A 20,611-nucleotide genomic window follows, 5' to 3' on the forward strand; every position below is an offset into this window, starting at 1 on the left:
TATCATTTTTCCCTCAGATATGGCGACATGACGCCTCGCGGGCTAAAAATAGCACACGGGCTAAAATTTGAATTTCAGTTTAAATTATTTTAAAGTTTAACCTGTTTATTGAGGAATGAGGATGATATTTGAAGCCACATAAAACGATGGCCTGAAAAGAGGGAGTTTTGATCTGCACTGGACTGTGCCACGGTCACTACACAGTGCACACTGCGACGCCAACCACTCGAACTCCCCGACGAGATAAAGCGCCACGTCCAGCGACGAGCCAGTGAGCCTCCGTTCTCCAGGGCGACGGCAGCAAATCGCAGCCATGCTCCGCGCTCCGCCTCAGGCGCCGCGGGCCTCGCGACGGCCGCCTCCGCCGCGGTGCTCCCCTGCCGCAGGCGCGTCGCCGCCGCCGTCGGCCGGCGGCATCCGGCGGCTGGTGCTGACGCCGGAGGGCCGGGCGAAGCTGGACGCGCGGCCGGACCGCGACTTCTACGCGTTCCCGCGGCTCGTCAAGCACGTGGACGACGGCTTCCTCGCGGCGCTCGCCGACCTCTACCGCGAGCGCCTCCGCCCCGGGTGGGACGTGCTGGACCTCATGAGCTCCTGGGTCAGCCACCTGCCGCCGGAGCGCGAGCTCCCGCTCCGCCGCGTCGTCGGCCACGGCCTCAACGCCCAGGAGCTCGCCAAGAACCCACGCCTCGACTACTTCTTCGTCAAGGACCTCAACAAGGAGCAGCGGCTCGAGCTCCAGACCTCCAGCCTCGACGCCGTCCTCTGCACCGTCAGCGTCCAGTACCTTCAGTCCCCTGAGAAAGTATGCCCGCCATTGCTGACATTGGGAAAACTCTATTCATTAAGAGGATAAACATGTCACTTAAAAAGTCATCGCAAATTATTTTTAAAAAAATTAGTATAATAATTTAATATGTAATATATCATTTCACAACTATACATATTCAAATTCAACTTATACCGATTGAAACAAAAATAATAAATTTGACGAAAAGAACACGTATTTCATGGTCAAATTTATTGTTTTTTTCCAGTTGTATAAATCAAATTTTAACTTGTATATTTGTAAAAATATATATCATATATTGATTTATCTTGATTTTTTTAATTATAACATTTTGAACGCCAATCTGCCATTGCTGCATTCTTCTCCAGATCTCTTGATTGTTTTGTGTCGTGTAGGTTTTCGCGGAGATCTTCCGGGTGCTGAAGCCGGGGGGAGTGTGCATCGTGAGCTTCAGCAACCGGATGTTCTACGAGAAGGCGATCGGGGCGTGGCGGGAGGGCACGGCCTACAGCCGCGTGCAGCTCGTGACGCAGTACTTCCAGTGCGTCGACGGGTTCACGGAGCCGGAGGTGGTGAGGAAGCTGCCCTCCGACGCCGCCGGCGGGAAGCCGGCGTCGCCGCTGGACGCCGTGATGAGGCTGTTCGGGATGGCGGGCTCGTCCGACCCGTTTTACGCGGTCATCTCGTACAGAAACTTCAAGCCCATGTGAAGTTTTTACATGTAGGTGCCAGAGCCAACTTACTGCTAAAACTCATGGAAATCTTGAGATGTACATCTAGTATTATAATTAGGGATGTACTTCCTCCGTTTCAAAATATTTGACACTGTTGACTTTTTAGCACATGTTTAACCGTTCGTCTTATTTAAAAAAATTGAAAATTATGTAAAACTATATGTGTACATGAAAGTATATTTAATAATAAATCAAATGATATGAAAAGAATAAATAGTTACTTACATTTTTTTAAAATATTTGACACTGTTGACATTTTAGCACATGTTTAACCGTTCGTCTTATTTAAAAAAAATTAAAAAATATGTAAAACTATATGTGTACATGAAAGTATATTTAATAATAAATCAAATGATATGAAAAGAATAAATAGTTAATTATATTTTTTTTAAATAAGACGAATGGTCGAACAAACATTTTAAAATGGAGGGAGAGTATATAATTTACAGATTCTCACTATTTGTGCAAAAGAACTATTTTGTGGGTGTTGGAACTGAACTTGGAACAGAGGTGTTCGAGACAGAAACATCTCTGCGTAGCGCGTGGTGTTCTCTTCCATCCAAATTCCAAACTAACAACATTCTCAATGGAGAAATTATCAAGCCCATTCCTAGCATGAAACAAATCACGTATATGAAAGGCTAAGAAGTACTTTTATTGGTTATTATCGAGTATTGCTCAGAGCTCACGCTCGATCTACAGCATCTGACAGATGACCATGACTGAACGTCTCAGACCAAACCATCTACTCAACCTCGTTAGAAGAAACTAATTAGCACTAATCAAACTACCCAACTACCCAAGTAGACTGAGCGTCGAGATATTTACATGTGTTTTCATGACCTCCTAGAGCCGTCGACCTTAGGAATCCTGCAGCTGAGCGGAGCGGCTGGTCAGAGGGACGTAGCGGACGGACGCGTCGTTCTGGACGGTCACCGAGCCGTCGGCGTTCTTGTCGACCACCTGCAGCTCCTGGAAGTAGCTGCCGACGGGTATGACCATCCGGCCGCCGGTCTTCAGCTGATCGACCAGAGGCTGAGGAATCTCCGGTGCCGCGGCGCCCACATGAATGGCGTCGTATGGTGCATCGTCAGGCCAACCAAGCCTGCCATCTGCAGCGTTGAGAACGGCAAGAAATATTATGCGCATAGTGATTTTGCATTTTAGATTTCGCCAAGATGGAAGCAAAGCATGCGTTCAGTAATACACTAATTCTAGTGCCAGTATCAGACCAGTTAGCAGCTTAGCATACCTGCAACATGGAAAGAAAGAGATCCATCCTTCAGTAATTGTGCTGCGGCACTTCTTTGGACATTCTCAGTCGAAGCAGCGACAAGCTCAGGAATATGTTCTATCCCCACTGCACGGCCTTCTGGTCCAACCATCATTGCAAAACAAGCTGTCAAGTAACCGCTGCCTACAAGAGTTACACATGCAGATGAAATGTGTCAATAGTTAGAAAATTGTTTGTATCTCAACTATCTAATACTAATGGATAACAGCAAGTCGTTCACACAACTGCATGGTCTAGAAAACTCAACAGGGCACTCTAAAAACAACCGCATTTGCTATAGTACAGGACTACAGGAGTATGGTGTTTCAGTAATGAACCTGAATACCTGATCCAACATCTAGAGCATGCATTCCTGGCTGCAAGTGATCCTTCAGTAGCTCCAAGCAGGTCGCATGCATGTGAGGAGCAGATATCGTCGCGTTATAACCAATAGGCATAGGGCTGTCAGTGTAAGGAGTAAGGCCCTCTGCTACGAACAATGCTCTGTCAATGCTTTCCATTACTTCAGCCACTTTATCAGTTCTAACAGCACCATATTGCTTCAGGTATTCGACAAGAGCTTTGTTCTTGTCCAGTGATCCTTGAGTCCAGAATTGCTGGATGGCAAGCAAGCAATGGTCAGATGAAAGCATCCATCGCAGGTATGATCATAGCTTGAAACTAATACATGGGGTGTTCTTGAAAGTAGTGCATGCATCTGGAAAACAACCAAATCCACAATGCTGAAACTTTTTTTTTGGGGGGGAACGACAGAGCTCAAAAGTTAAATGTTCACTCATCATAATTCTATAGTACATGGATCATTTGGAAAGCAACCACGAATTCACAAGACCTAAAATGTAAATTCACATTTACATGGACATGGTAAGATACGGGATTCATTTACAGCATGGATTTCACTTTAAGGTAGTCCCTATATATGAAGTTAGGTCGCCAAAAGGTGAACATTTTTAGTCACAAGGGCAAAGCAAACAGCTGAGCAATCCAGCACACCTCCGAAATTCACTGGTTTGGACATCTGCGCTTTCAAGTGATTCCCCAAAATTAGCCACGCAACTTTACCCTAACAGGTCACACGAGGAGCCATCCGGAGCAGGTTCCGGTTGGGCATCGCCGGGCACAAATTTCCACGGAATCGGGATTGCCACAGGAGAAAATCGATAGGGGAGGGGAGGAGCACCAACGCTTACCGCCATCCGGTGGAACGGGATGCAGCGCAGCGGCGGCGGGGGCGGTGTTGGCCGGGGAGGAGTCGCGGCGAGGAGGAGGTGGTGGAGGAAGCGGCGGGGGAGCGCGGCGGAGGAGGGCGACAGGCAGCGGGCGGGTGAGGCGGACGCGGACGCGATGGCGGCGGCGAGGCACATGACGGCGGCCCCCCGTGCGTCAGAAACCCGTTAAAAAGAGGACGAGGCGGCACGAGGAGGGGAGCAGGACAGGTGGTGGGGGTGGTTGCCGCTGCGGTGGCCGTGTGGAGAAGCTCCCTCTCGACAGGTGGCCGCCTCTCCGGCGAACTCTGGTAGCGTGGGTGGGGGACGGGTGCCTGCCGGCTGCCGCCCAGGAAGGGACGGGTGTGCGCGCGTGGCCTGCCTATCCAGACCTTCCATTCAGTACTCAGTACTACTTCGCGGGTTGGCTGGTTGCTCTGCCCCGGTGCGATACGATACGGGTGTTCCGTCTCCTGAATTCGGAAGAGACCGAGAGATCGTGAAGGTTGAAGATTCACCAAATCACCGTAGATGCGCCTGCATCAGCAGGGTTCGCCCATCATCTGTCAGCAGCGAACTCGTAGTAGTAGTGACAGAAAGCATCTCGTTCAAACGCCTCTGTTGTTTATATTTAGATACTAGTAGAACATTATCAAGCAATCTGCAGTGTGGACATGACCAAGATCGTGCCTGTCAAAGAAGGTGGTATTTAGGACATGCCAGCACAGGTATCAGTGTAAAGATGCAGTACAGTGATTATCCAGAAATCCACGGATCCTAGTAGAAGTTGTTGCCCCAGGTCATTTTTACGCATTCACAGCAAGTGGTACTAGCATTAACAGGCTTCTCGAGTATGAATTTTGCTCGGGTCCCTTAGCTATCCATCTGACCACAAGCTTTTCTCCCCCAAAATAAAAGCACTAGCTGGTACAAGTTGTATCCTGTATGTGTATACATCAAGTCAGTAAACTGATTTATCCAGACGATTTTGCTTTGTTCAGATAATAAACCGTTTTGCTGATGCCATAGTTTAAAACTATATGCTTAGGTGTTTTTATATCTTTCTGCCAGAGGCAACCTTATAGATTTGGAAGCTAGAGATAAGAGATCCCTGAAGTACCTCAAAAGTCCAAAAGAAGTTGTGGCAATACACGCTCCAGATGGGTGGGTTCAATAGTTGTTGTGCCCTCTGCTTCGGCAATAAAAGCAGAACGTTGAACAGCCTCTGCAAGAAAATTTCTCTAGTTACACTGTAGCTATGGAGTATTGACTTCATGTCACTTAACACCATGAGGCAATAGAACAATTTAAGAGGTACATACCTGTGACAAATATCCGTAGAAGTTCACAGCTCACTTTAAGCGCACTGGCGTTGGCTGTGAAGGTGAACAGATTGTCAACACCACACAAGAAGGCTCTCATAGGATGATAGGGAGTTAATTTCAAGTTCAAGATTTAAACTACCCCAACAGAAATCTAAGGGTGGAGATTCTTTTTTCAGTATTAGGTGATTGGGCGCACAGAATTGAATTTAACAAGACTTGGTTTTTCACAACTCACAGCTATTCTTTTAACAAATACTAGAGACAAAATCTGATAATATTGTTTTTTTCGCTAGGATGCCTTAAACATTTGAGACAAGTTATTGTTACTTGTTAGGTCTATTTTCAATTTCTTATCCAACAGGCCAACAGGGTCAAATTGTTATAGCCTGGTTGGCACACTTGGTGCTGGCATTAGTTGCTGTTGTAAGGATATACCAAACCCTGAAAGGACTAGAGGTCTAGAGCCCATCTGCTACAATATAAAACAATAACAAAAACTGAATTGTACAACCAAGATGATCAACAAATGTCCACTGCTGCAGCATATGCAACTATAAAAGAGGACAGACTAACTGATGAATGTCTAAACTAGTATGCCAACAAGATCCTGTTACATCATAAGTGGCTGGACGCCTGGACCGATTGATTGTCATGCTGAAATCAGATAGACTTCTTGTTGCCCTCTGTATTGCACAACTTAAATTGTTGTCAGGATTCGCTTGTAAAGTAAAATAAGGTGCCACCCACAGGGCCCGTGAAACGGAGGTAAACATCACTGTAAAGTTACCCAAACTCCAAAGTAATAGTTACTAGTAATAAGAGAATTTAGCAAAGTTGATACTGATGAGATTCAGCTCCAAAAGGCAATTGCAAGAAATGTAAAAACTTCTGATGCTGCCACTAGTGTTGATAACCTGCTGCCATTTAACAGCACCGAATACTACCAACAGATGTGCATGGTCAAGCTTATTCCTAGTTCCTACCAGTGGCTAAGGAGACTAATCAGATGTAACAAAGCAAAACGCATAAATCGCATGTTTTACTGTAGCAGAAGGTGATTTACCAGTGGCACTACGATTCCTCCTTGATGTCTCCGGGGCAGGCTGTCAATTAGAGAAGGAAACATTCAGACCAGAGTACATACACAACAGAAAGAAGAGTAATCTGAAACAGATTAGGAGTAGCTGAAAGAAGAACGGCCACAGAAAACAATCATTTGGAGGCAAGGATCTGGGACCAGATCAAGGAATCACCTCGACCTCGATGACCTCGTCGCCGGCATCGCCGCCGCCGCCGCCCCTCTCGCCCCGCCGGCTCCACACCAGCTTGAAGATGGCACGGATCAGATCCTGCCCCCAGATCCCCAAAACAAGCCCCGTCAACGTACCGCATCAACCCCAAAACTGGATTTATTCCGATCAAAAGGAGGGGGGAGCTCACCGGATCGAAGGTCTCGCCGCCGCGCGCCGCCTCGTCCTCCATCGCGGGTGGCTTCCGTTTCGCCCGGGCCGCGAGCGGGAAAACGCCGGGAGGGGGAGGGGATTAGGGCAAGTAAATGGCGGGAAGGGGTTTCAAGGTGGGCCTTGGTGGGCCCGTTTCAGGTGATCCCTTTACTGAATTGGGTTTTATTTTGGGCTATAAATTCTACTAATAGGCCTCTTCGAGCCTTTTCCCTCCATTTTCTCCCTTGCTAGCCGCCAAGCTGACGCGAGATGGTTTACCTTGCAGGAAAGGTAAAGCTTTTTTGGTTCATTTCTTTCTTTTTTGAATGGAAAAGCAAATTGTTGATTGAACTGGCAAGTCAATCACCAACTCGCCTAGACGATGGCTGCAAGTTTCCTCTGGTCATCCCATATCATGCTCGCATGTCGTAAAGGGGCTCGTATTTAATCTGTTTGAAGATGGCCAGCATTGCCCTGATTAACTTCAGGATTGTTTAATCTTGCGTGATTGAACATCCTTGGTATACTACTAATTTCGTGATTAAGCTGCCTGCTTGCTTCCTTAATGGCAGGTGAGTCAGGATGGTCGGAGAAAAGGCAGAGAACGACCTTTTCAGGGGACTATCATCGCCGTGAACGAACTCCTCCCCTTTGAAGGAGCAAAACTGTTCTAAATCATCTGCTTCCCCTTTCCCTGTTTCCCACCGCTTTTCAGTTTCTCTCGCCAACTTCTGAAGATTGTTTAAGAAACCTTGCGTCCTTCCTCGTTTTCTTTTCCTTTTTTTTCTTTGGTGTGGAGGGTTTCATTAAAGAATGAAACTTTCCTGGAGTCAAAAGTCCAAACAAATTATGTACTATACATTGTTCACTGTTCAGAAACCACTTCCCCCAAACCGTGCGACCTCTCTCTCTCTCTTGTGATTTCTAAAAGCCATTCGTCTCCATGCTTGCAAATTGCGATCACTATTTCGAGTGCATTTTGGTTTGGACTTTGGAGATACAACATGACAACTTGACAAGCAGAACAGGTAGCTAAGACGCATCCATTTCGCAGGTCAGATCTGCTCCTTGATCGTTTTGCGAGATCCGAACAACAGCGTGCCATGCGTCCATATGCGTTCGACTTAAGCATAGGGCCCCTCTCTTATCCTATCAATATCATCATCGTCTTCTTCGTCGCCGTCATGGGGCCTCCTCTCCTTCTCCCCTTGTCTGCTTCCTGGGGCAGGGCTAGCACTGGTGACAGTTGACCAAACGCGATCGATCGCTTCAATTCTTTAATGACTTTTTCTTCTTCTTCTCCCGTCGCCTAGCTACTGCAGGAGCATGATCTGTTTCTGTGGGTGAAGGTTCTGGAAGCGGAATATCTGGCCGGCTCGCTCCATCCAATCATGGGGCTTGGCGGGTGGAAGCTTCTGTGCCAATGTCTGTTAGACTGTCACGCCGTGGACCTGCTGAAAAATGCAGCGTGCAGGGGGTGAGGAGAGGCGTGCACCGACCGCCACCGCCACGCGTACGGCTCGGATTTGTTTGGTTCATCGCCACAATATAGATCCGTCCATCAAGGTACAATCAGAAATTGGACAGGAGCTCTACTGCCAATTCAGCAGCTTTGGCCCCGCCGGTATAGATTATTTGTCACAGAATGGTGTCCGCATTTTTTTTTATATGTAAGTTTCTTAGAAATAGTATTTAAAATATCAACTTTGTGCTGCTTAATTATTTTCTTTTTGTACCCTTGAAATATTATCATAAAATCAATTCAGAGTCTTGCTCCGCAAAAATACCAGATGAGCATGAGCTGATCAATTCCAGCGCCGCAGCCGCAGCAAAGAGTGCAAGACAATCGATCAGGCCAAGAGGCACCAACCGTGTGTAGGGGACAAACAAAAAACGAGTAAGGGGGTGTTCAGATCTAGGGGTGTAAAGTTTTAGCGTGTCACATCGATTATTATATAGGTGTCGCATGGAGTGTTCGGGCACTAATAAAAAAACTAATTACAGAATCCGTCAGTAAACAACGAGACGAATTTATTAAGCATAATTAATCCGTCATTAGCAAATGTTTACTTTAGCACTACATTATCAAATCATGGAGTAATTAGGCTTAAAGATTTGTCTCGCAAATTAGTCGCAATCTATGTAATTAGTTATTTTTTAGCCTATATTTAATACTTCATGCAGGTGTTCAAATGTTTGATATGACAGGGTGTAAAATTTTTGTGTGGGAACTAAACGGGGCCTAAGGGAAACCGCTACTATGTACTGTATCACGAGTTCCTTATGAAAATGCAAATTATATTCAGGAACTAAATATGAACTCCTTCAATTTTAAAATATAACAATCTCGAATCGAATTTGATACAAATTTAGTTATACCTTGTTTTGTCCTAAAATATTATTACTACTATGTACCTAATATATGATGTAATATTTCTTTCATTTTACTAGAAAATATCACATCACATACATATACTATATATAGCAATATTTTAAAACTAACGAAGGATTAGTTTTTTTATAGGCGCGGAGCTATGTATAGTTAGGGGGTGTCCGGGAACCCGGTTGAAAAGAAAAATTAGTTATAATTTATCTATTTTCACCATATGTTTATATATCCTGTCAGTTTAAATTTAGATACTCGTATCAAGATTCAAATCAAAGTAACAAATGAATGGAATCATTCATTTTGTTCTAGCTCCGCCCGTAGTTTTTTAGATTTTAGGACTACGGACTGAGTATTATTTGCCATCACATCACGTCGCATGCTTAATCTCTGTGTTCGTTGTGAGCTGTGACAATACTCAATAGGATGTCCATTGTTGGAGTAGCTCACTGTGCTGACTTGTGAGCAGCTAGGTACTGTGCCGACTTGCTAGTTGATCCATTTGCTGTGTTGACGAAGCTAACAATGCCAGAATATTCCAAGACTTAATAGGCTCCATGTGCCACACTGTATACAAGTACACTACACGTCAATTCATACACTAGTATATATGTACTAGTAGATGGAAACAAAATGCACAATCTCAGTGTACGAGTAGTAAATACTAGTGTAATACGTGGTGCCTCGTTCATGCACCTAAAACTTCCTCCCGTTGATTGAAAATTTGAAACTATGGGTGGCAGAACAATGGTTTTGCCACTTGTTTATGACATACTCCTACCCTACCTGATCCATGGCATTTCTTTGTACTAACCAGGTTATTCCAGCCTGCCACGCTGACTTACACTTGGACGATACAGTCAGCTGCATCATCTTTTCACATTGTCACATTTGCTGGTCAAATACTCCACGATGAGGACCTCTCCTGAAATATTTCTATACACGACCTGCATAATCAGGGGACGTGCCAATGCACGCACCACCAGTTGAATCCCACATTAACAATCCATTCCCTTACAAAAAAAGTAAAAAAAAAAAAGAATGAATCTCCTCCTAACCTGCTGCTAGTATCCCACCAGCTACATAAATTGCATTTGACTCCTCGAGCTAGCGAAGCCTACCTACGTGGCTACGTGATTAAAAGAAGATGGCGGCGCGCTGAGGCAGACGTGAGTCAGTGTCGCGATTAACTAATCGGTCGAGATCGAGCTGCTGCTCCTCCGCCACCACCGCGCGCCAACGCTGCCGGATCATTAGCGCGACTCGCGCTGACTCGTTGCTCCTTTCATCTTAAAATATAAAAAGTTTTAATTGGATGTAACATAGTACTCGATATTCACACTCATCATCAAATAAAAAAAATATTGATTCAATGTAACAGATTTATTGTTTAAGTTTATAATACTAGATATATCACATATTCACGTCGGGTCAAAGTTACTTATTATAAAATACAGGGAATAATTCATTCTACCTTACTCTCACGCCTGTCATCATGTACTAGCAGTGTAGCTAGGATTTATCAAACCGTGTGATGGTTTAAAAACTGAAAAAAAAAACATCACATATGATAACCATAGTGACTGTATGATTTTGTAAACCCTGGATGTAGCTCGCTCCACGCACGCCTCGCGCCACCGGGCGAATCAACTGCGAGGCTCGTGTTATCTGCGACCGCGCGCCAAGTGGGATTACTTTACACTGATTTTTAAATCCTCAAGGGTGATGTGTACAGATATACTACTGCTACAACATGGGTTGATTAAGCTTAGCTCTAGAATACTATAATACAAGTGCTTATCGGATATAAGCTGCCGTATACAATCGAATGGATAGATATTGTGTTTATCGGCGTGTGTCGTTTTGCCGTCCAGCTCATGGAGGCACCACCAACCCCTGGCCTGCCTCTCTGCTAAAATATCTCCGGGGAAAAGGCTGCAGCAGATACGCCCTTGCTGCTCGGCTTCATCATGCACAGAAACAGAACCGAAGGAACAGCAAAATGTTCAGTTCAAGGACAGTTTAGCAACAGTCCTTCACTCGCATCGCATCTCTCCAAAGTTAACCAGCGGGCCCTTGCTAGTGAGGTCGGTTGCTTAAAGCTTATTGACATGGCTAAACAGCCAGACAGCAGTGCTATTCAGGTCACACACGACAAGCAGCAGCAGGGCAGAGCTGGCAGGCAATGTTTACATATGTTAGGCCTTAACACTGACAGAGCATGAGTCAAAAATCAAAAGGGTGTAGCAGGTACCATGATAAATCGGTCTAGCATCGGATCGTGCGAATCAGCAACAGTGCAGACCCAAAAAAGGGATTAAGCATCAGATTAGCTAAAACCTAGTCATAATCATCTGCTAAGTGCATGGATCATTGCAGTGCGTGGCCAACTCGTCTGCAGGACAGAGGCGCACAGAATCTTATCATTGTATCCAGCGAGATCGGTAGGGTTTGGTTCGTCACGCTCACGTCGATCCCAATCCGATCACGCCAGCATGAAAGCGATCGAGCCTGCACTTCCTCTCTGCTGCTTTGCTTGCTCCAGATCGATCGATCTCATCTCCAACTCCAAATCCCCAGCGATACACGCCCGCTTTACAGGCATGCAGCTGCAATGCTGCGTTGCCCACAAACTACAAACTATATGTGCAATTATTATCCATTGGCAGATCGGCGATTGGCGTCAGATTTGGAGTTTATCGTGGTGCAAAATGAACGGTCAGTTACTTCATTTTGGTAATTTGGTTGTATTCTGTGGATGATAGTTATGTCAGACATTCTCCTATCTGCTTTGACAGTAGCCCAGCCTGAAGAGAAATTGAATGGATAGATTGTTTCTTGACTTCTTTTTACTGAGCCATTCATGTCGATTTTGACACTTGATAGCCAAGCTAGAGTGAGAGACGACAATTGAAGAGCTTCTTTTCCTTTTGGAAAGTTACAGATCAGAACAGGACACCAGCCTAACGCTGATGAACCAATTAGGTGGGTCTTTCTCGCTATTCTTCTGGTCTTATATTTGTCAAAGTAGATAACACAGCTATTGTTGTAGCACACAAAGAAAGGCAAAAAAAAAAAACACATTGTCAAAACAGGATTTCGGCAATATAAACGGGATAGCGCACGAGATCTAAAAGTGGATAGATGTGGAGACAAGATCTAGACAGGTTCAGACCCTCTCATCAACCCTCTCATAATACTCTACTCCTGTTTGGGGATTTGAATCCACCAAGTGTAGTATTGATTTGACGATCTAGTTGTGAATCTCATGCCCTAGAGGGCCTCTTGCCTGCCTTATATAGGATGGGGGACAGGATTACAAGACAGAAACCTTAACTAATACGATATCGGCTTCCTAAATCTATTATCAAACCAAAACTTTACGCCATTCCGTAATATACAAGAAAACGTAATACCCAAGTTATGATCCGTTACATATTCCATAGATCTAAACTATCCCCTATAACTAGTCTGATAACCATGTCGTGTGGGTATGGGGTACCCATAATCTCCACACACATAAAGACAATTGATTTACAAGATTTTAGACTTATGAAAGTTATAAAAATTTCTTTCAATTAAAATTGCACGACATTGCTAAACCCTAAAATTGCTGCAATTTTATTTCACTTTACTGTGATTTTCTTGTTATATATGGTTTTACTTTATTTTTATGTATTTGGTTTTTTTCATGTACTTCTGTAAAATTTTATTAATTATAAGTTTGTTTCATGTCATTTGTAAATTTTTACATGTTAGAATAATTTATTGTTCAATCATTTGGGAATTTATGAGAACCATAAGATTATTAGTATCATCCAAGGATGAGAAATGTAACTGTATTTTTGAAAAATCCAGACGCCTGAAATGTCCACTCCCTGAAGGAAAATGTAAGCAAATTTGAAATCACTACTTAAGAGCTTTTGCACGTAGTTTTGTAAAGTTTTATTAATTATAAGTTTGTTTCGTGTCATTTGTAAATTTTTATATGTTAGAATAATTTATTTTTCAATCATTTGGGGATTTATGAGAACCATAAGATTATTAGTACCATCCAAGGATGAGAAATGTAACTGTATCTTTTGAAAAATCCAGACACCTGAAATGTACACTCCCTGAAGAAAAATGTAAGCAAATTTGAAATCACTACTAATAAGCAGCTTTTGGAAAGTCCAAAAATATAGTGGACCGTAGAGACTCCCCTCTCCCGTATATACACAAAGGCAGGAGTATCTCCATTCTCAAACAAGTCAAACTTCCGTGAGTCCAAAAACGAACAGAAAAAGAAGAAAAAAACGCACACTTTTCTACGTCAAAAATCGTGCCAAACCGGGACCTTGCTACGATGCCGCCGCAACCCGCAGCGACCAGAGCCGCACCTCGCCGTCAAAACTGGCGCTGCAAACCCTCCACTCCTCGTCGCCGCCGTCGTCGTCGGCGCGACGCTTCTTCTGCGCCGTCACGAGCGCCGCCGCGACCGACCTGACCGCGCTCCCGTGCCCGTCGATCACCGCGACGCAATAGTACCCGCGCCCGTCCGCGCCGCGCCGCCAGGCGCGGACCGTCTGGTCCGCCGCCCCGCTGACCACCAGCGCGCCGTCGGCGGCGTCCCCGGCCGCGCACGCGACGGAGAGCACCGCCCTGCGGTGCCCGCGCAGCGCGCCGACCGCGACCATGTGGCTCGCGCTGTCCTCCCGCTCCCACACTACGACGCAGCGGTCGTTGCCGCCGGAGTAGAGCACCTGGCCGCCGCACCCGACGGCGACGGCGTTGACCGCCGCCGCGTGGCGGGACAGGGTGGCCACCAGGTGGTAGGCGGGCTTCTTGCCCGGGCGGCGCGAGGCCCTGTCTGGCCCGGCCGCCGGCGCCCGGGGCGCCCAGACGCGGACGCGCCTGTCGGCGGAGGCGGTGTAGACCGTGCCGTCGTGCGCGACGGCGACGGCGTTGACGGCGTCGTCGTGCGCCGGCAGCGACTGGAGGCAGCGGAGGGACGGGACGGCCCACACCTTGAGCGTCTTGTCCCAGGAGACGGAGAAGAGGAGGCGGCCGTCGGCGGAGGCCGCGACGCCGGACACGGCGTCGGCGTGCTCTATCCAGAGCCGACGGTGGTGGCGGCGGACGGTGACGTGGTTGGACGGGACGGGGAACCGGCGGAGCCGGTCGGAGACGGTGGGGAGCGCGGCGGCGAGGCGGAGCCGGTCGGGCGCGCGGGAGGACATCCGCCACAGCCGCAGCCTCCCGTCCTGGTGCCCCGTCACGGCGGCCTTGCCGCCATGAAGGTGCGCCACGCACTTGACCGACCCGGCCGCCGAAGTATCATCCGCCATGTCGGAGGTGGAGGTCGCCTCCATGGTGAACACGTCGTGGAGGACCACAGCCGCCGGCCTGGCGACGACGACGACGAGACCACCACCGCCGTGAACCGAGTAGTCCGCCGCCGCGACGGCGGCAGCCGATGCCGCCGCCGCCGCCGTGGACAGAGGGCACAGAGTAGTAACATGGGCGAACGATGCGGCGAGGCTTGCGCTCATGCTACCCGTCACATCCGACAGCGACGGCAGCGAAGGGAGGGACATCGACGACGACGCCTCCGACACCGCGGCCGCCGCGGCGGAAGACGACGTCGAGACAGTCGACGAGGAGGACGACACCGCCGCTGCCTGCTGCTTACTGCCGCTATTGCTGCTGTCTCCCTCGCCGGCGGCTGCCGCGCTGTCGCCGGTGGCCATGCAAAGCCGCGGGAGAAGCCGCATCAGGAGACACCACCACCCACTGTGACAGCGGCCGCGACTCCGTGGAATGGAGGAGTTGGTTCGAGTGCGAGGAGGGGGTATTTGTACGCGCAGGCTTGGGTCGGCTTCCTCCATCTGACGACTGGGGATTGTCCGGCACATGTACGGGTGGGAGACTGGACGGTCAGGATGGCCCCGATGTGACCTGTCGGTACGCGCTCGGTTCGAGTGGACAGCCCGGGGCGGAGGTGTCGGGGGCACCGGTGTGCGGTCGATGGCGCGAGCCCGCCCCGCCTTACGGTCGGTCGACGTCGTCCGATCCACCCGGTTGGAATCGCCGCTGCGTCAACGTGTGATCTTTGCAAAAAAAAAAAAAAGAAAAATGAAGAAATAAGTGTGATGTGATCAACTTCTACACCAGCTTCTCAATCTCAGATCGTGATGCTTGCTGTACACTTACAAAGTGTACAGATCACGTTTGGTCCAGGATTAGTGCCTCGACTGCCTCCCCGGAATTTTCATACTACATTCTAACCTGATGAATTAATCGGGACCGATGTGATTTTTTCCATCAAACGAGGCTATGAATTTAACACTAAAATGTATGGTACCTTTTGCTTTGGACATCGCGGCCTGTACCAAAGTGTCAAGTGCCAATTAGCCCTGTGCAATTCCATTTGTGCGTGCACACGAGAGGCTCTCTCTCGATGAACAGTAGGGACTCCGAAGTGACGGTTCGGCAAGTGGTTCGCGTCAGGACCATACGCTGAAGAAATATGCGTGCAAAACATGTACGATCGAGTACGACCGTAACGTGACTGACATCTCGGCTCCAGTAACGGCATGGGTAAGATGTTATGTTTACGTCGGATGGAACCACCGGTTTTTGTTTCAACGTGGCAAACTGTATCGGGACTTGAAACGTGAGCCGCATGCGTTTTATGGCTTCACCTATGGATCCGTAAATTGACACGTCCATCTTCTCCTGTGTTGTGTGTTAGTGTGAACTTTGAAGGAGTATAGTACAATTCAATGTGGGTTGGTCCACTGCCACGCATTGTCAATTTGGCTCTGAAAGAAGCGTTTCGAAATTTTCAGTGATAACTGAACCAGCGTGTGGTACTGGTTGAGCTTAGTGGTCAGATAGTGATATATTTTTCAAAAAACATAATATAAATATAGACGCTCACAAATACGCATACACTATAAACATATAGACGTGCGTCCTATCATTATGAACATCTCGGAAAGATTGGACCGATACATCTAGAGATTAACGAAATAGATGTCTCGCTGTTGATGGGTATGTTGTCTGTCACTGAAAGAATAAATAGCCGCAAATATGAGTATCCATGTCAATCTAAAACTTGAAGTGAACTTGTTCTATTAAAAAAAACTTAATCAGTTGAGCTATACTCATTTTGCAGAAAGTATTATTTTTTTATCCAACATGCAAGCTCATCAGAGAACGAAGGCTGCTGCAAATTGGAGAACAAAATCTTGCAAATCTGCTGTGGAGGAAACGGCAGGAGGTAAGGACAAGCGTCCTTGAGAAAAACAATCTGAGGACAAATGCTCTTACTGGCTGATCATGTAAGAGAGACAAGATTGTACTATTAGCAAAGTAGAGAGTAGATCATGTTATATAAAGTTTTTGAGTAACTAGTATATGTTGCTAGTAACGAGATACTGCAAAAGCTACCTCCATTTGATCCAACATGCATGTGATGCCAAGAGTGGACTACTTAGACAACATTATCTTACAACACTTAATGCAGTAAAGGAAAAGCTAATTATGACTTATAAGAGGTTGGACAAATCTCAACCGAATATATATGGTGCAAAAAAGAGCATGGGGGCTACATGTAAAGCAATGCAATATATAGAATGTCAAATGAGGATCATATCCTAATCGCTGCTCCCTAACTACTCTCTCTCTCTCTCTCTCTCTCTCTCTCTCTCTCTCTCTCTCTCTCATTGCTTCACTTTACGCCAAAATTAAGCAGGATTTAAGCAGGCCTGTGTTACGGGTATGTGTGCAGTGTGCTTTCTGGTCCCATTGCCAGCTCCATAGCCACCCTAGAATATGATTCTACGACTACCATCTTGATAGCTTATTCAGCTCGGATCTCAAAATGTTCTGTATTTGCAGAGCAGATTTGTCAAACAATGGGTGTGTTTAGTGGAGATTTGCCAAAAAGATTTCACGGTCGTCAGGGATGTGATTTGAGTGGAGAAGCAGCAAAGAATATATGTTCCCTTCTGGAGAATGCAACATAAACTAATCTGTTGTCATTTTTCACTTTTGGCATGCTCCTCAGCCTTTCCTTTACCTCGCAGGGGTGGGTTTCAAAATTCAGAGCGTGACATGAACAATTTTTGAACAGAATCATTACATACACGCAGACAAATTGGAGATTTCTAGTAGGTTTGAAATTAACACCGAAAAGAAAAAAAAGAAGAGTTGCCAATGAGTTAACTCAATGAAATGAACAGGCGATCAATGGATCAGTGTCAAGTCGATGCCATTGGAAGATATTGAGCAGCCTATTGCGCTTGTTTACTCAAGAAGCAGCAAATTGGAAATGGATGATATCAAGCTGATCGCAACGTCGAGCAACTACACAGTGTTTTTTTTTTAATCTGCACAGTAACATCAGCGTCACGCTAAGAAAATCTGCAGACAAAATCCACAGTGCAATCAGCAAGGAGTGCCACGAGGTGAGCAGTGACGACGGCGACAGGCACATGCTCAGCGACGAGATAAGCAGCAACAGCAGATAACATAACAGATAACACGGCCACTAAATTCAAAGACCGGTTGTCTTCTTGAGCAGGATTAGGGCACTATACGAGCGTATCATCAGGATCAGTTAGTTCTTGCGTGAGCGTGACATACGCAAGAACTGGGGGCAGAGACACAGATCGAACTGGAAAGCCTGGATCCATCTACATGCTTCGTCTCCAAGCGTTGTTGATATGCTTTGCACTGTTCACTCTTTTACTAGCGCAAAGGTGATAAAAGCGACCAGAGGCAAGAGGATCGAGCGAAAATGCAACCAATCATTCGAAATGTTCGTTTCATGTTCGCTCAAGCAAAGGAACCTGTCCTGCAACGACATTTACGTATCTCCTAACGGCGTCTTGGGGCATAAATTATTGCCAAATCGCAAGCAACTGCCAACTGGTCACTAAGATACTGTTTGGAAGGCTTAATATTCCGAGAAACACTTGGTGAGAATTTAGCTGGTGAAAATATAGAAAAGCTAGGTTTCTCATTTCTATATTCTAGCTTATTTTCTGAATCCTACAACTGCATATTTTTAAAATCTGTATGAAAATCTGAACTGCTTGAGAAGAGTTTTTAAGAGCAGAAGATTGTAGAATAAGCTATATTTTTTAAATAGACCCTAAAAAGCATGCAAAGCTCAAGGCACGCAGCAGCCTAATGGCCGTCGGTATCACCGTGTTGGGTTGTGATTTCCTTGGATGGCAATATGGCATTGTGGCCCTGTCGGGTTGTGGCACCACGGAATCGAATGATCCGTGTCTCCACGGCGTCCCAGCCTCCAGGTGTACGTGGCGCGCTCGCGAGCAGGGTCAAGGACCGCATCGAGTAGGGACCTGAAAACTTGTGTGCAGCCACCACAGGCAGCACCGCACGAAGCCATCTTCGGTGGTGTCCGCTTCAATTGCAGTGGGCAACCACGCGCACATGTGCGTTTGTTTGCTTTGCTCGTTTGGTGCAGCCTAGGTAGGCCAACAGCAGAACACCTGGCCTGCCGTGGTTGGGCGATCAAGACGATCCAAAAGAGCACGTCTCGCTTTTTTTTGTTGCATCATATGGATTCGTAGTACTGCCAATGATAATATGCCGCGTTTCGTGCATGCTGCCTGCTGCTGGTGGTTGTCAGATGAAGTGGTCGTGAGCTCGAGATGGCATGGATTGGTTGGTTTTTCTGATCAGGTGACACGGCTCCGCTGGTCACTTGTGTCACCCTGCCAGGGCGTGCATGATTGGGGCGGGTCTTTTTGGGTGGCACTAGTACTACATTGGTTGTGTGGGAAAACGATGGGTTCTTCAATTGAAGGAGTCACGTAACAAAGTTTGTAGAAAACGGACAATGTAATCATGATGCATATTTTCAGACTTCAGTCAATCGCATTGTCCACAGTTTGATACAAACATATATAGCGTGCGTCGAATAGATGTGGGTGGCGTTGGATTGGACTCGAGATGAAAGAAAGGCGCCGTAGGGTGGTTACCTTTCGTGTCTCCTTGTTTTCTAAAGAGGATTTGACCTCGGCGAAAACGGGTCTCGCAAGAACGAGCAACATTCATCGATGCATCATTATATGTGGACAAATGTGTTCCATCCCGACGATTTCCAAACAAATTCCCGATAAATCGTTACATGGTGTCCTTAGATAGTGTCAAATCTAATCGTAAACACATTTTGGGATGGAAGTAGTAGCATATGCATTTGCCCATCGCGTATGCCTACGGCTATATATCGGATAGAGCGAGGGACTCGTGAACGATGCAAAACGTCTCAATGCGTTCTCCACGAAACTTTCCCGCATCCCGGCTGCGACACCGCGGGCATGCGGTGCTGGGCGCGACGGCGGTAGGCAAGGCAAACAACGATAATTCGTGTGGCCAAACCCAACCCACACCGTACCCACTAGGGTCACAAATTCGCCGGCGTAGCGCGTGTAGCCAGTAGGCCGCCAAGGCCAACCAACCGCTCGCTTTCCCCGTAACGCGAGGCCCGCGCCGCGGCGCTTTCTGTGCGGGGCGTTGCGGGGTGCGGCGAAAAACGGGCCGGAAAACGAGCGACCGGCAGGCTGCAGACAGAGCGAGGTCGCTCGTACGAGCACACGCCACTGATGAATAGCCAGGAAGATGCAGCCATTGCAGCCGGGGTGCGCCTCGGACGTGATACCTTTACTGCCCCAAAAATGGCTCTCCTGCGCACATGGCACTCGGCTGCAGTGGGTGATGGACGCTGCACCGGGGGCTGTGAACCTGTGAAAGTATGAGGTCAGGTAACGCAGATTCTGGCGGACCACGCTGCCGAAAGGGACTTTGGCTATCGATGAAACAAGGAAGGGAGCAGCTTTGGCCAGGTACGTGTGGGCGACCAGCGTCCTGGTTGGTAATGTTACGTACGAGAGGATTGTGAATGGTGGTGACATGGGGGCGGGGTAGTGGAAGTTATATATCAGCGTGGCATTTGGCACGCACCCTTTTTACGTGTGCCAACTGCAAGTTAGGATGATGAGAGTGAAACGCCAGCGCTTCTTCTCGATCCCCTTTTGTTGGAACTTGGAAGGGAACAGCTGCACTTCGTATATCAGATTTGCGAAGAAAAAGACTACGAGCAAAAGCTAGCGCCAAGGCCGGCGGAATATACAAACCAAATTAACTGCAAGCAGGGGCTATAAACACACGCTAATGGCTATGGGTATCTACTCTACGATCGTACTCCCTCCATCCAAAAAAAAAAAGACAAACCCTGGTTTCCGTGTCCAACGTTTGACCGTCTGTCTTATTTGAAAAAATTATGAAAAAAATTAAAAAGACAAGTCACGCATAAAATATTAATCATGTTTTATCATCTAACAACAATGAAAATACAAATTATAAAAAATTTTCATATAAGAGAAATCCAATGTTTGCTTTTTTTTTTAGGACGGAGG

At 46.9% G+C, this 20,611-nt stretch overlaps 4 protein-coding genes across 4 annotated transcripts; 1 reads left to right on the forward strand and 3 right to left on the reverse strand.

Moving 5' to 3' along the window:
• Positions 1-98: 98 nt before the first annotated feature.
• LOC4336185 (uncharacterized) lies at positions 99-1,632 on the forward strand. The gene is made up of 2 exons (XM_015779113.3): positions 99-805; positions 1,186-1,632. Exons 1-2 carry the CDS (start codon positions 314-316, stop codon positions 1,498-1,500), a joined length of 807 nt encoding a protein of 268 aa, XP_015634599.1. The 5' UTR covers positions 99-313; the 3' UTR covers positions 1,501-1,632.
• Positions 1,633-2,158: 526 nt separating this feature from the next.
• On the reverse strand, positions 2,159-4,411 carry LOC4336186 (protein-L-isoaspartate O-methyltransferase). Its single transcript, XM_015778385.3, has 4 exons — positions 4,009-4,411; positions 3,144-3,414; positions 2,777-2,941; positions 2,159-2,636 (listed from the first exon to the last, which is right to left on the reverse strand). The coding sequence occupies exons 1-4, from the start codon at positions 4,180-4,182 to the stop codon at positions 2,386-2,388; spliced, it is 861 nt and encodes a 286-aa protein (XP_015633871.1). The 5' UTR covers positions 4,183-4,411; the 3' UTR covers positions 2,159-2,385.
• A 281-nt stretch (positions 4,412-4,692) lies between these two features.
• On the reverse strand, positions 4,693-6,872 carry LOC4336187 (protein MHF2 homolog). Its single transcript, XM_015778386.3, has 6 exons — positions 6,789-6,872; positions 6,602-6,697; positions 6,412-6,451; positions 5,346-5,399; positions 5,144-5,248; positions 4,693-4,964 (listed from the first exon to the last, which is right to left on the reverse strand). The coding sequence occupies exons 1-5, from the start codon at positions 6,828-6,830 to the stop codon at positions 5,145-5,147; spliced, it is 336 nt and encodes a 111-aa protein (XP_015633872.1). The 5' UTR covers positions 6,831-6,872; the 3' UTR covers positions 4,693-4,964; position 5,144.
• Positions 6,873-13,235: 6,363 nt separating this feature from the next.
• LOC4336188 (protein JINGUBANG) lies at positions 13,236-14,981 on the reverse strand. Its single transcript, XM_015778904.3, has one exon. The coding sequence runs from the start codon at positions 14,927-14,929 to the stop codon at positions 13,517-13,519; it is 1,413 nt and encodes a 470-aa protein (XP_015634390.2). The 5' UTR covers positions 14,930-14,981; the 3' UTR covers positions 13,236-13,516.
• Between the last annotated feature and the right edge of the window lie 5,630 nt (positions 14,982-20,611).

The sequence above is a fragment of the Oryza sativa genome, chromosome 4 (genome assembly GCF_034140825.1).
Source record: "Oryza sativa Japonica Group chromosome 4, ASM3414082v1".
Classification (NCBI taxonomy): Eukaryota; Viridiplantae; Streptophyta; class Magnoliopsida; order Poales; family Poaceae; genus Oryza; species Oryza sativa.